The 14,624-nt window shown below is 37.4% G+C and overlaps 2 protein-coding genes across 2 annotated transcripts; both read right to left on the bottom strand.

Moving 5' to 3' along the window:
* Positions 1-719: 719 nt before the first annotated feature.
* On the bottom strand, positions 720-7,646 carry LOC148734388 (uncharacterized). The gene has a single exon (XM_088753117.1). It carries the CDS (start codon positions 6,151-6,153, stop codon positions 3,718-3,720), a length of 2,436 nt encoding a protein of 811 aa, XP_088609243.1. The 5' UTR covers positions 6,154-7,646; the 3' UTR covers positions 720-3,717.
* A 2,091-nt stretch (positions 7,647-9,737) lies between these two features.
* Positions 9,738-14,282, bottom strand: LOC111337704 (uncharacterized). Its single transcript, XM_022944050.2, has 2 exons — positions 11,776-14,282; positions 9,738-11,248 (listed from the first exon to the last, which is right to left on the bottom strand). Exon 1 carries the CDS (start codon positions 14,264-14,266, stop codon positions 11,780-11,782), a length of 2,487 nt encoding a protein of 828 aa, XP_022799785.2. The 5' UTR covers positions 14,267-14,282; the 3' UTR covers positions 9,738-11,248; positions 11,776-11,779.
* Between the last annotated feature and the right edge of the window lie 342 nt (positions 14,283-14,624).

Raw genomic sequence — 14,624 nt, 5'->3', positions numbered from 1 at the left:
TACTCTACTCAACAAGTGAAATACTTCTGAATTCATTTTAAATGTAGTATGGAATCTTTCTGCAGTTTTCTTGTTAAATCTAAGATCTAAGAAAACTGTTTTGATTAAATTTTATGAACATCTATGACCTTTTGCCTGTGGAGGCGTGGTGGCCTCATGATTGGTGTGCTTGACTCCAGATCGAGTGGTCCGGGTTCGAGCCCCGGCCAGGACATTGTGTTGTGTTCTTAGGCAAGACACTTTACTCTCACAGTGCCTCTCTTCACCCAGGTGTTTAAATGGGTACCGGCAATTTAATGCTGGGGGTAACCCTGCGATGGACTGGCATCCCATCCAGGGGGGAGTAGAAATACTCCTAGTGGCTTCATGCTACAGAAACCGGAGTTAAGCAATGGCCTAATGGGCCACTAGGCTTGTAAACAGACTTTACCTTTACTCTTAACTTTTTGCCTGGCCTTTTTTTATGTTTTGTGACTTCAGTCTCGCATTGTTGTGGAAAGCCATGATTCACTCCAACTATCCTTGTTTTGATTTTCTCTGGTAAAATATTATTTTTGGTCATTTTCTGTGACTCCCCGAGACTAATTCTAGATATCCATTACCTTTTAGACCTGGAAAGTAATGCTTAGGTCATGGAATTCAATGACTTTCCAGATTTTCTAAGACCCATTCAAACCCTTCCTAGCCCTCTTAGGAAATTGCCCTGTAAAGTAACAAGCTTTAAGGTTTCTACACGGCCATACTTTATTTTAAAAAAATAGCACAAAAAAGCAGTGAGTGAGGCAATAGAGTAATCTAAGATTTCAAAGCCTTTAGTGGACAATATACCATTATTTCAGTATGCACTGTTCACTTATGAGCCAAAAAGATAACTATCAAAACACTTGAAAAGAGGAAGCACTTGGTTTGAGTTCTACCCTTCTCCATAAGTAAGCTGCCTTTTTTTATCATGCTCTCTCTCACATTTGTACAGCTGCACTTCCCCTTCCCAGCCAAGTTCTTCTTTAAGGAAGGGGACAGGAGCTTAACACCACTATGTAGTCCACCGTTATTTCAATAACATAAGCACTATACTGTTATTTCATACCACTGTGCTATTTTTAACCATATATTTCTGACTTTTCCATAAGGTTGCAGTAATAGCAAGTATGATAGATATTGTAAGAAATATACAACTTTTTTGAAAGACATGTTTCGGCATGCATATGCCATCTTCAGTCAATGAGTAACTGAGTGTGAACAATTATATAGTATACTAGTAGATGAATAAATTATTTACAATATGATGTAATACAAAAGCGGGTACTAATTACAACATGACACCAAAACATCAAAATAATGTGTAGACTAGAATGCTAGAAAAGTGTTATAATGCTGTAATTGTTTGTTAAGTTCAAGTTTGATCTTATTTATATAAAAAGCTTCTTTGAGTTTTAAAATTGAGTTGTTAGCAGAATCCAGAATACTAAAACAAGAAGGAGAGTATTTGTTCTTAGAAGGAGATGTGTTGAAATGCTTAAAAATATGCGAGTTTTTATCGCTTTCCGTGTGCTCCTTTATCCCAGTAGAAAAGTGGTGAGTAGTTTTGCCAATATAACGGGAATTACATCCCGTACAAGAAAATTGGAGTATGATCTTTAACACTAAACATGTTTTTAATTTTAAAAGAAGTGAAAACTAGTTTGATATGTTGGTGTGGCATTGTAATCAGTACCCGCTTTTGTATTACATCAGATTGTACATAAATAATTTATTCATCTACATTCTTCTTCATTCTGTATACTATATAATTGTTCACACTCAGTTACTCATTGACTGAAGATGGCATATGCATGCCGAAACATGTCTTTCAACAAAGTTACATATATTTCTTACAATATTTCTGGCTATCTTATTTTTCTGTAACAAGCCATTGCAAAATTCAATGCATTACTACAAAAACTACTGAGCACAAGCTACATGTTCACAGGCCCTTAAGTATCTACTAGTATAAATTCATACATCTCACCACAAACATCTTTAAGAAATGGTCAAAAACTTGTTGAATACTGGGCAACAGTTTACAGTGATGGCCATATACTTAATGAACCATAAGGTTCAGAATTAAATTTGTAGCAAAGTAAACCATAACCATGCTTTGATCAATCTAAGAACAGATAATTCCTTGCATATACATTTATATAGTTACACTAATAGACTGCTCTCTTAGTTAACTTTTACACACAACACTACCTTTGAGGTAGTTATTATTAGTTACAAAATAGCTACAAATTAGTTACAAATTAGTTACAAAATAGCTGAGTACACCCATAGAAAACTGAAACACCTCAAAATTAATACATGACAACAACAGGCTGCACTTTCAATTTGTTTAACACCATATGGGTAAATAAAGTATTGATTGATTGATTGATATTAACAAACTTCAGATGTAGAGAAAACACAAGAAATGTTTGGTTGCTTTCAAGCTATATCACTCAAAAAAAAAAAAAAGTGTAAATCGCCTTTTCTAGTGCCCTCTCAATATCTCCTGTGTGGCTTTCAAGACTGCTAAACAGTCTGCTTATCAGTGCAATCTGCTGCTTAAATATGGCACTCTAAACTTTTCTTTAGTTACAGTTTTCAAAAAAATTATCAAAACTGCAGTAGAAGCAAACAATGTCAATGTCAACAGACAGTGTCAAATATAACTGATTACTCCTCTTTTTTCTGCCGATATATTCTCCTGTCTGATTGTGTTTTGGGGATGTTGGTTCTAAGAATTTGGTTTTACTTTACTTAGAACAAAATCCTATAGCATGCAATTCTGTTGCCCTTGTCAACTTGATAAAGTTTATACTCTCTCATCAATCCAAAAAATCTCTCAACCAAAACATATTGATTGTACCTAAGACTTACATTACGAAGCTTAAAACAACAAATGCCAAGCACAGAACACTAGTAGCAAAATTTTTTACCAATTTACCTAGAACATTTTTTGAAAAAAAAAAAAAAAAGAATTACTCTACTCTTACTTTCAAATCTTAAGTTCATACCTACTTCCCAATCAGCAATCCTCCATTTTAGATATTTGAAAGAATTGATTATCAATGGTCAAATCAATAAATTTCTCAATTTACACCTAATTGGTATTTTGCAAGCTGATCAGTTCTAGTAGTTGAATTAAAAAGTGACCTGTTTATTCAGCCCCAAACAGTCTAGCTGAATCAGAATTTTGTTCATTGACAAAAATCAGACAAAAATGTTCCTTAAAAAGGGGGATTTGTCTGACAGGGTAACCTTCATCAGGGTGTTCCAGTTTGAACATTTCCAATAAAATGCATCCCTTGTGCACAACTGTTTGAAACTGAAAAGTATAAGTGCTATAGAAATATTTTTTTTATTATTTTTTTATTATTATTATCTATATATATATGGAAAATGAAAATTCATAGTCAGAAACTTCAATGTGATGAAAATCAGAACAACTCTTCCAAAAGAGACAATTTAGGTGAAAATATTTACAGAAAATAGTACACAATGTAACATCAAAACATGCAAAGCCCTCATCACAAATCAAGATAATTTATCCCATCATAATATGTCTTTTAAACTGCTTCCATTTTTTAAACAAGGCTTTTCAAAAATGATGCATTACCATAAATATATCTTTTTTGTTATTAGGTTTTAAAATTGCATTTAAAATGCTTTTAACCATAATTACCTATCATCATGCAGTCACAATGCTTGTTTAGCAGATGTGTCACACTGCTGTTTGTGTCCAGCTTTCCAATGTTGAGCTTGGCATTTCCTACCACAGTAATACACAGTTTTGCATCCACCACATCTCTTAAATTCCCCTGGTTTTGTCTCTTTATTTCCACAAGCAGGGCAGGTGTAAAGTTCAACTTTCACACCATCTTTCTTCTGTAACTCAACAAACCCCTGACACAAGCTCATGATAAGCAAGGGATAGATATTGTGGCAAACCTTTTTGCAGAGTAAAGCAAGGCGTGGGCAAGATGAAAACTTTTCTTTGACAATTGTGTTCATTGTGGTGTTAACATGTTCAAAATCAAAAGCCACCATACGCCCAACATTATTTCCATCTTTGTCCATGCACATTTCTTCATTCATGATAACATCACCAGTGGGAGCACACTTAAAAAAAGGCACAGGGTTTTCATCACCAGCCAAAACTGCAACAAAGTGCTTGTAAAACATCTTGGGATCTTTACATGGACACAAATCATCTGGACAAACATCAGGGATGTCTCCATTGCTCTCATCATTCTGTTTGGGCTTGTTGGATGTTTCTGAAAGACCATCCGCATTTTTTAGGTCATCTCCACCATTGCTGTCTCCCATGGATGAATCATCATCTTCTTGTGTTGTTGTTTCTTCCACATTTTGGTTTTCTAGGATTTTTGTTTGACGATTATATATCTTGTTGAGTTTGGCAAAGGTATCCTTGCAAGTTTTGATTAGTGCCTTTGAATCCGTGGTCAAAATCTTTTGTCTTTTAGCTTCAGGAAGCAACGTCCATTTGCCTTGGAATTCACTAGCAAAAGAAGGTATCAAAGTCTTTGACAAAAGATCAATACCGACTGTCTTGGCACTGTCACCAGCACCTGAGCTTACACTTGTTTCATCTTCTTCCATCAGTCTTTTGATGTCAGTATTAACCAAATAGTCAAGTCTTGAACTGAATATATCGGATAAGCTTTTTATCTGTTCTGTGCCAAGTTTACTTGCGCAGTGCTTTGTGATGGCTACCTTAAATGTTACCAGACATTGATTTGAAAAGTGTGAAAAGATCAGCTCTGTTTTAGCCTTATTACGCAACGCTTTTACAAAACCATGTACAGCCTCCATTTCCACTGCCTCTTTCATGGCTTTTGTTGGCTTGATTCTCCAGTACAGGTTATTAAATGAATGTTCCAAAAATATATGAAGGGCTTCCTTGAAACAATGGGTTGCAGATGTCTCAAAATCGTGGTTGGTGCCAAACTTGTAAATAGCTAAGAGCAATTTTGCCATGTTGTTTCGTATCTCTTCTGAGCCAAATTCTGCATTGCCCTCATAATCAACACATGTTCGCACATTACCTGGCCTTATAAATTTATGCTCGGTGTCATAAATATACACGTCAGAACTTGAACAAATGTCACATTTGCTACCACGGATCAACCTTGCATCTGGCTTTCTATAACCTTCATATAATCCTTCATTTGAGAGGTCATTATGAGTTATATTCAACATTGCATCCATGGCCGGGTTTTTGACATCAAGCACTTTTCCCTTTGAGCAGTCTTCATCAAACCTGCGCCATGAATGTACCATGACAGCAGCTTTTTCCAGGTCACCTTTCCAGATGTACCACAATGCTTGTTGTTTAGCCATTCCACTGAACCTTTCATAGTTCTCTGGGGAGGTTAATTTGACAGCCGCTGTTTTCTTCCAGCCTTCCGCTTCTGAGTAGGCTTGGATAACCCAGCCTGCTTGCTGTAAGAACCCTGGAAACTCTTCATATCTGTCAAAGTCTCCAGTAGGGTAGTTTGGTGGGTCAGGAGGTAAGGGACACTTGTAAAATGCCAGTTCAATATTGTCAATCGTCCAAAGATTTAAGTCACCGGAGATTGCATCCTTAGCTTTTGTTATATCACGACCTGTCAGGCTTTTCAACCTTATACGAAAGAGCTCCTCTGGACTGGAAAAGCGGCAGAAATGAGCCACTTGCTTGAAACATTCAAAGGCATTTGTTGTTTCGCGGTCCGGAAAGACGAAGCCTTTTCTAAGTGCCTTCTGATAAAGTGGTTGCAGAAACAGCGCAGCAACTTGTTCTACCGGCACGAAACACATTCCTATTCTCCTTTCCGCTAACGAAGAAATATAGGATTGTAAAAAGCGAACGGATTCGCCTTCTTTTAGATCCCTTTGACAAAAACCGTCGCGAAATTCGCCTCCTATATAACCCAAGATGGCGGCGAAATCGAACACTGCTTTGCTGTTTTTCGGTCCGGCGGGTCTTTTGAAAATAGCGTAGATGGGGACATTTCCTCTAACGTCTATATTGGCTACACAAGCTATACCGTGCTTAGACCGCGAAAGGGTTTCTACAGAAAATTCCGGTATCTTTCCCTTCTTCTTAGGAGCCGCCATGATTTTTTTCATGTGACGCTTCGAGGCGTCTGGGATCGCAATAGGTCCGCAGAGCGTTCGTGCAATCACTCGGAAAAACCCAGAGTAACGTTCGCAGGGGGTAGGGAGAGATGGAAAGGGGGAGGGGGAGGGGAAGTCAGAATGCTTTGAGTCCCCTACAAAAATTAACTGTCATTTGAAATAAAGAGAATTCGCTTCTAGGATCTTCGGGGCGCAGCAGATATTTATCTTAAAACAAACTGCTCCTTTGGAAATATTAAATGACGATCTCGCCTATAACCTTTCTGGTCTCTGCCATCTATGCGCAAGGCGAGATATTGGTAACTGAAGATGGTCGTTAATTGCATTGTTTCATCCCTACCGAGCGAGCAAAATAGAACAACGGGTGTAATTAACAACAGGTAATCGCCCAGAATTTCATCGGGTTTCCCCGGAAAGGAGGTGGACCTTACAGAAACTGAAAAAAAAAAAAAAAAAAAAAAAAAAAAAAAAAAAAGACCAAAGCTCTCGTAAATACTGAAATCAAAATGTCAATCACTCGAAAACGAGACAAAACGGAGAATAATGATCCAAAGAAGGTGGTGTGACGGGGAAAAGAAAAATAAAGATAAAAGTGACTCAGAGAGTAAAACCACTCTGTTTTCCAGAAAAAAAAACCGAAATCCATGTGTGTAAAAAGGTAAAATCAAAATAAGTTATTCCATGCCTCTTTCCCATTTTCGACCTAAATAGCATCAAAAGTAATTTAATTGCTAATAAAAAAAAAAAAAACATGAAAAGTTTTAGGTGTGTTCAACTTGTAAGTTAAGCGAACTATTCGAGTTTTGTGGATACAACTTCTTTGCGTCTCGATATGGCAGAAATATTTCGGACAGGTATTAAATTTTGCGGTTTCTGCTAATGCAGCAGAGCTTCAATTTTTATAACTCATCGATGATTCGAAGATTGATATTTTATGTAATTAAGAATAACAAGAAAACAGATTGACTCTCGACTCGCGAGCGCAGTGTTCACTTTAGAAGTAAATTTTGTGGCGTTCCGTTTTTCCAGATACTTCTTCCTTTGTGGAACCTTGACTTGTGGATCGTAAAAAATCCGTAAAATCCGAAAAAAACAAAACAAAACATAACAAAACCCCAAACATTTCGTGATACACAGGTGGAACACGAGCACACGTGTTATCCCTCTTTCACGCGTATCACTCGTTTTCTTCTTGACCTTCTGCTACACACGCTGCTGGAGGAAAAAATTTAAAAAAAAGGGAGAAAAAAGTTCCCAATTCATGAATCCCTTTCTTTTCGATTCGGAAAGCTTGAAAAATTCCTAACGCTTCACCAACGTGTGTCACTCCTTAAACTAGTCATGTGTGACGCGCAAGTTCGTGAATCGTTGCCACTAATATTTCAAGTTTCCGACATAACTTGACAGCTGAGTAAACAAAACGGCTCCTTAATCAATTCTACCTTTCCTTATTTTCTCTACAATACGTCCAGGATCAGTTTTGATAATTTTTCCACAAGCACTAGTATGACTATACGTAGTAGACCCCTCGGGTAAAAACGAAATCACTGGAAGGAGGTTCGGAAAATCATGGAACGCCTGTTAATTAAAACTACGTCAAAATATCAGCTATATTGGGCCAGAAATATTTAATGAATCATGTTAATGTTATTACCTTTACAAAAGACATGTTAAAGTAGCATTAAACCAACCCACTGTTAGAATATAAGTATTCAAAACTAATGAGCCACATCACCTGGTTAAAAAAAATAAAAAAAAACCACCCTACAAGCTTTATCTTCATATCAAGATTTTCATGACAAACTGTCATTAAGACATTGCGTACAGTTAAGGTTATTGTTGTAGAATTCAGATGACATTACCACTAAATGAGAACTATCAGTTATAAAAGTTTCATAACTGCAACATGATTGTTATTTTTCTGTGTGCATGCAAATAAGCTTCTTGCTTTGCTTTAGAGTGAAAATCACATTGTTTTCATGAGATGTTGTTGAGGCAAGAAAGGTTAATTTACATGAAAATAGGAAAATAGCGATTAAATGTGCCATTTAAGAGAGGGGTGTACAATGCAATTGAGGGATTTGGAGGGTGCTAAATCCCAAAGGCCAAAACAACACAAATTCTCTTGACAGCCTAGACACACTGTTCAAACAAGTACTAGGAATTTATCACCTTAAGGATATTATACAGTACAGCACCAATCTCTCAAGAATGGCACAAAAAGAAATGTATGGTTATTAACAGCTATCAAAAACTTGGGAATCAACAGTCCTAGAACCTCAAACCTTCTCATAGCATCATTTTATTAACAATAACAAAGGGATTAAAGTCGTATTACTAAATAAATGATCAGGGACACAGGACAGAAAAATTATTGGCTTGAGGTCTGCACATCAAGACTGAGAAAGATATAGCTTCCCATCTTACTGGCCTGCCCTTTATCAATCAATAAGCATTTTATCATGACTAGTGCTCTTTGTCTTTCTTCATTTGTCTTTGCATTCTGCTTATTGATTGGACCACATGCAAGCTGATGAATCTTTTTAACAGTCCAACCTGTGCCATAGCATTTCCCCTTTACATAAACTTTTTTAAAAATGATTTTTAATGAAAGTGGGTGAGGGGTAGCATTGGTCATATGATAATTAACAATTATTCCACGAGCGCGCGTTGGATATGAGATGATAGATAGCCAACGAGGCGCGTAGCGCCGAGTTGGCTATAATCATCTCATATCCAACAAACGCGAGTGGAATAATTGTTTTATTAAAAACGCTACATTAAATTATTAAATTTTATTAAATTTTTAGCTCCCTTTCAATTTTAAGCTTAGGCATATTCTTACTATATCGTAGTTTATGGTATATTGGCTCATATACCATAATGGCTAAGCCAATGAAAAGTCTTGAATTGCATTATCCAATGATCCAGTTTTTAAAAAAATATGTTATTGAATAAGCAGACCGTCCCCATAAACAGCTTCCCCTCAAACCCATCCCATAAACACACACATACACACACAACTCACCCAAAGTATGTAAACTAAAAGTATACTGTTATTGTTTTGGACAACAACTGGCAACTAGCTGTTACTGGCATGTTACTCTTTGCACCTCTGAAATTGCTACAATCATGCAGTTTAACTATACTGATTCTTAATCAAATTTTCAAATTTATGTCCTAATTTTTCCTTTATAACTCTACATACTATAATCTTTGTTTGATAACCATTTTTTTGTCAGCGTGGCCTAGCCGTCAACATGTCAGACTCGCAATCCACCGATCCCATGTTCGAGTCCCACTCTGACCACTACCTGGATTTGTTTCACTGTATCCGAGTTCAAATTCTTGGTCATGCTTGTAAATAGCTAACTGGTTTGCCTCCGGCCAGTTGGGATTCTTAATAATGTTATGTTCAATTTTAATGAGTTGTAAAAACTAAAAATTTTTTGAATCGTTTCCGGGATTTTCTGAGGTTACAATATCTTTAAAACCAAATACGATTGAATTATTTGTTTCAGTTGTTTGCTCGGCCCCACTAGCACTAGTGTGCTATAAACACTGCTCAGGGTAAATAAAGGTATTTGCTATTATTTATTTATTTATTTTTGATCGCCAACTACAAAAAATCACTTTATACAATCAAATCTCTCTAAACCCCTCAAACCTTTAAACCTAAGAGTGACCATCATCTAATTTCTCCTTACACTATCACCTCTGAATCACACATTAAAGTCAGGAGAATAAAGCAAATGATTACAAACTTCAAAAGTTCTAAATCAACTAACAAATTCTCCTTGTCAGCACCTTAAGAAATGTTTAGAGAACAGTAAGGAGAATATACATACTAATGTTAAGGTTTAAAGGGTTGAACAAAAAAAAATTTGATGTTTTGAGTATTCTGCTAATTTTCCTGTTACTGGTATTCATTTCAGAGTTGTAAGTAACTACCAGGAATCACAACTGAATGGATGAATGGAATGCACAAAATTCAGTAATGAAAGAGCAGAAATACATATATCTTATTAACCAAGCGCGAGGGTCGTACTGGGAGAATATTGGCCTGTGACAGTACGGACCGAGCGCTGTGAAGTCTGTACAAAAAGACCGAGGGCCGATATTCTTCCAGTACGGTCCGGAGCAAACTTGGTTAATAAGAGATTTATACGATTGAAGTTCAAAGGGACACGAGTGCGGTATCATTCAGGACCATTCAGGACAGTGCCCGGTCCAATACTGAGAGAATATTGACAGGCAATAGAGCATTTTGATTGGTTGATTGTAGTTATTGGCCCTCTGACTGCCCAAGTCGTGTAATAAATATAATTAAGGGCTAAAACTATTCTCAAAAGAACAAGCAAAAAAAACGAGGATTCTTGTAGCTCTATGTTGGCTTTTGAACCTCTATCTTCTCCACACCTAGAGACATATAAAACCTTCTTTGGCCTCTCCTTAGTAAAAATAATCTTAATTTTTGTAATCACAGTAATTTTTACATTGCTACTATACCAATGAAGTTGGAAGAAAAGTGTGCAAAAATATGTAAGAAGACTAAACAGTTTTCTATGTAATTTACCAAACAATCTAATTTTATCCCTCTAGAAATTTTCAAGAACAAGGCTAATTGCAATGAGCAATGTTGAATAGGCACCAGAGAGCTCGGAATTTTTAAGCTACATCACAGAATTCTCTGCCTCTACTTCACTTAATTCATCTTAATTCAAAATAGGAATTCATTCTCTTTCCTAATGAAAGTGCTAACATTACAACAAACCTAGCATTTTAAACAGATGATACAAATTTAGTGAATCATCACATTAAAATAAATTTGTGTATTTCTTGCACTTTATTATTGATAAAAATAATTGCTTTCAGGACTTCATGTTGACAGAAATCTAGAATATAATTATGTGCTTGCAGATTTTGGGGTGAACTTGAAGTTACTTATCCCTTTTTTTTACCTGAATTGTGCTCCACTTTGTCCTGCTAATGTTATCAATTGCTACAGCATGTACAGTTAATTACTGTAAGTCACCAATCTGTTTGGCCTTGAAAACTCTTGTGGGGGGAACAAGAGCAAGGCAACCTTTAAAGAGAAAAAAATCTCAATATCAGAAAGGAGAGCTAAAGAATCCATAGCCCTAATAACCACCATTGCTTAGGCAAATTTTTGGGTTTCCAGAAAGAGGGCTTCTCTGAGCCTTAAACTCTCAGAAGGGATTGAGATGTAACTTCTCCCTATATATTATCCTGCAAACAGGTCACGAGAATATGAAAACTTGTCAGGCACAAGCTGTTGTCTTGATCTAACACCAAGATCTTTGGAGTTACTAGGCTAAGAGGTGTTGTTGTTGAGGAAGGGGTCAGTAAAAATTCATAAAGAGCCAAAATCCAAGTTGTTATTTTCCCTTCTGGACTGTCCCTCAGCTTTAATGAACACTATGTACAGTAAGCATTTCTCTGGTTGACTATAATCATATTGCACCTTTGGCTCTAACTTCAGTCATCAAATTTTCTACTTTTTACCATAACATCATAACATTGAAAGCAGTTACCACATAGAACCTTGCATAATGAATTTTTATATTAGATAAATGCAGAATGACACCTTACTTTTTTACACTTCATCCTTCTCCAGCTCTTGACATTTCTGCTTGTGTCCAGCTTTCCAATCTTGAGCTTGACATTTCCTGCCACAGTAGACAACACTCTTGCATCCACCACATCTCTTGAAGTCACCCGGTTCATCCTCAACTTGGCCGCAGCATTGACATGCCTGGCATTCATACTTGATGTTTTCTCTCTTCTCTAACTCTCCAAACTGATGAATGACCCCCATCAAAAGCATTGGAATTAGCCGGTGACAAGCCATTTTGCAAATCAAGGCAAGCCTTGGGCACTGTGAAAACACCTCATCTTCCATTGGTAGGACAGCACCACCAATAAATTCTTCATTAAGAGTGATAACATCATCAAAAAAATGACCCTCCTGATCTTCCCACAGTTTTCCTCGCAAAATCAGGTCACCATCATTAATGCACTTAAAGTAGGGAATGGGATTTTTATCACTGACCAAAATGCTAACCAAATGCTGCCAAAACTTGCAGCTATCAGTACAAGGACAGGAATCACCACTACACTTTTCAGGAAATTGAACATCAATGCCTGCCAGTGAATCATCACTGTCTGAATCATCCGAAAACTCATTCTGACCCAATGGCATACCTGGATTGTTTTCTTCACAGTCTGTTATCTCTAAACCATCGCATCTTTCTACAATACTACTAGGAATTGTACAAAGCTCTTTTCCCTGATCCCCATTCACTACTTGGTCTACTGTTGGTGTTTCTTTCAACTTTTTAATTCTTTCTTCTTCATCAATCTTCTCCATTTGTTTGTAGGATTCATTGCATGCTTCTCTAACACGCTGACTGTCTGCCACCAACAAAACCCTTTTTCTTTTAGCAATGGACATAAGTCTCCATTTACGCTTAAATTGTTGAGACATGGTGGGAGCAACAGTTTTTCGTAGGAGATTAATCCTCACATCTTTCAAATTGGGTTCTTTACATCGCTTTGCACTCTCTCTCTCGGCCTTGCTATACTCTATCAAAATTTTGTCCAGTTTTGAGCGAAATAATTCAGTCATTTTCTCCACATTTTCTTTGCCAAGCTTCTTGCTACAGTGGTTCACCAAGGCTTCTCTTAATGCATCAGTGGAAGAATTCACCCACTTTGATACATCTAGTTTTTCATCAACAGTCAGAAATTCCATGAACTTTGGAACTGCTTCATTTTCAGCATCTGCAGTCATAGGGTTTGTGGGTTTGATTCTCCAATATAGCACAGAAAATGAATGCTCCAGAAAGGTGTGGAGAGCTTCATGAAAGGAGTGGGTAGCAGATGTTTCAAAATCGCTGTTCATTCCATATTTGTGGATAGCAAAGAGCAATTTCGCTATATTCACGCGAGTATTTTTGCAACCAAATTCACCATTGGCATCTTTGTCAATACATGTTAGGACATGAAAGCCATTTCTATCCGGCCCCAGAAACACTGGACTCAAGCAAGTTTCACACATCTTCTTTAGTGTTAATCTTGAATCAACTTTGGTTTGACCTATGCACATCCCTTTACTTGATAGATTACCAAGAGTTAAATCTAAAAGTTCTTCCAAGACAATGTTGTTTGCATCAAGAAACCGCCCTGCTTCTCTATCTCTTTCAAAATCTTGCCAAGCTTCCACCATGACCACAGCACGTTCAGGATCACCTATCCAGATGTACCATAGTGCTTGCAAAATTGCCATTCCGCAGAACCTATCATAGTTCTGAGAATCAGTCAACCTCTGTACTGTAACTTTCTTCCATGCTTCTGAATTCTCTTGCTTCTTTCTCCACTGGCTAGCCTGTTCCATGAACCCAGACACAAATCTTCCCTCTTTCCTCTTCTCATTTAGCTTAGTCAGATTCAAGATGGGTGGTTGGGGCGGAGGTGGGCAGTCGTAGTACGACAGCTCAGACCTCTCTAGCCACCACGACTCGAGCTCTGCTCTGTGGCCACTGAACTTCGAACGATCTGCCTTTCGGGGAGCTTTTCCAAGCTTGAAATCAAAGAAATCTTCAAGCTTCTGATAAGGACATAATTTTGCTGCTTGTTTGAAGTACTCAAAAGCCGTTTCCGTACTAGGGTCAGTGAAATCTACTCCATTCTGAAGGGACTTTACACGAAGCGGAAGTACAAACATGGCCGACACCTCTTCCACGGGAGCAAAAACCATTCTGACGGTTCTTCCTTTCGACAGATCTAAGTGGGTTTGCATAAAACGAAGAGCCTCGCTTTCCTTGAGGTTTGTATTGCAGAATCCATCTCTTATCTCGCCGCCGACAAAGCCCAAGATGTTGGCGTAATCGAAAACCAATTTCGAATTCTTCTTCTCGCCTCGTTTAATCATGGCGTAAATAGAAACATTTCCCCGTCCATCGACATTGGATACACAAGCTACACCATGCTCGTACATAAATAAAGTTTCCTCCGTAAACTCTGGCGTTTGATATGATCCCTGTTCATAGCCATCCGGGAGAGAAGAATGCAGGCATGCCATGTTGACTTTCGGTTAAGAGAAAGAAAATACTTTATGTAAGCAGAGCATAAAATGACCTGCAAGGCACCCTGGGTAAAGAGCAAATCTCTGAAAAACTTTTAAAATTTTTCTTTGTTTACTTTTTTCTATCCTGTAAATTGATCATTTACGATCAAAGTAATGCACCGAGAGACGAAACTGAATTTCGGTGAAAGTGAGCATAATGGGACAGTAAACACAGGGAGGGGTGAGAAGTAGTTTTGCCTTCGCGGATCCCTTTGAAACCCCCGTCCTCAATGCCACCCCCGGTAAGTACTAAAATGTTATTTAAGGAGCCGAACATTTAACTCTTGAGGGGGGGTGGGTGATTTTCAAAAAA

This window comes from Stylophora pistillata, chromosome 3 (genome assembly GCF_964205215.1).
Source record: "Stylophora pistillata chromosome 3, jaStyPist1.2, whole genome shotgun sequence".
Taxonomy (NCBI): Eukaryota; Metazoa; Cnidaria; class Anthozoa; order Scleractinia; family Pocilloporidae; genus Stylophora; species Stylophora pistillata.
Note: the sequence above shows the minus strand (reverse complement) of the source record. Positions and strands in the feature narration are given on the sequence as shown.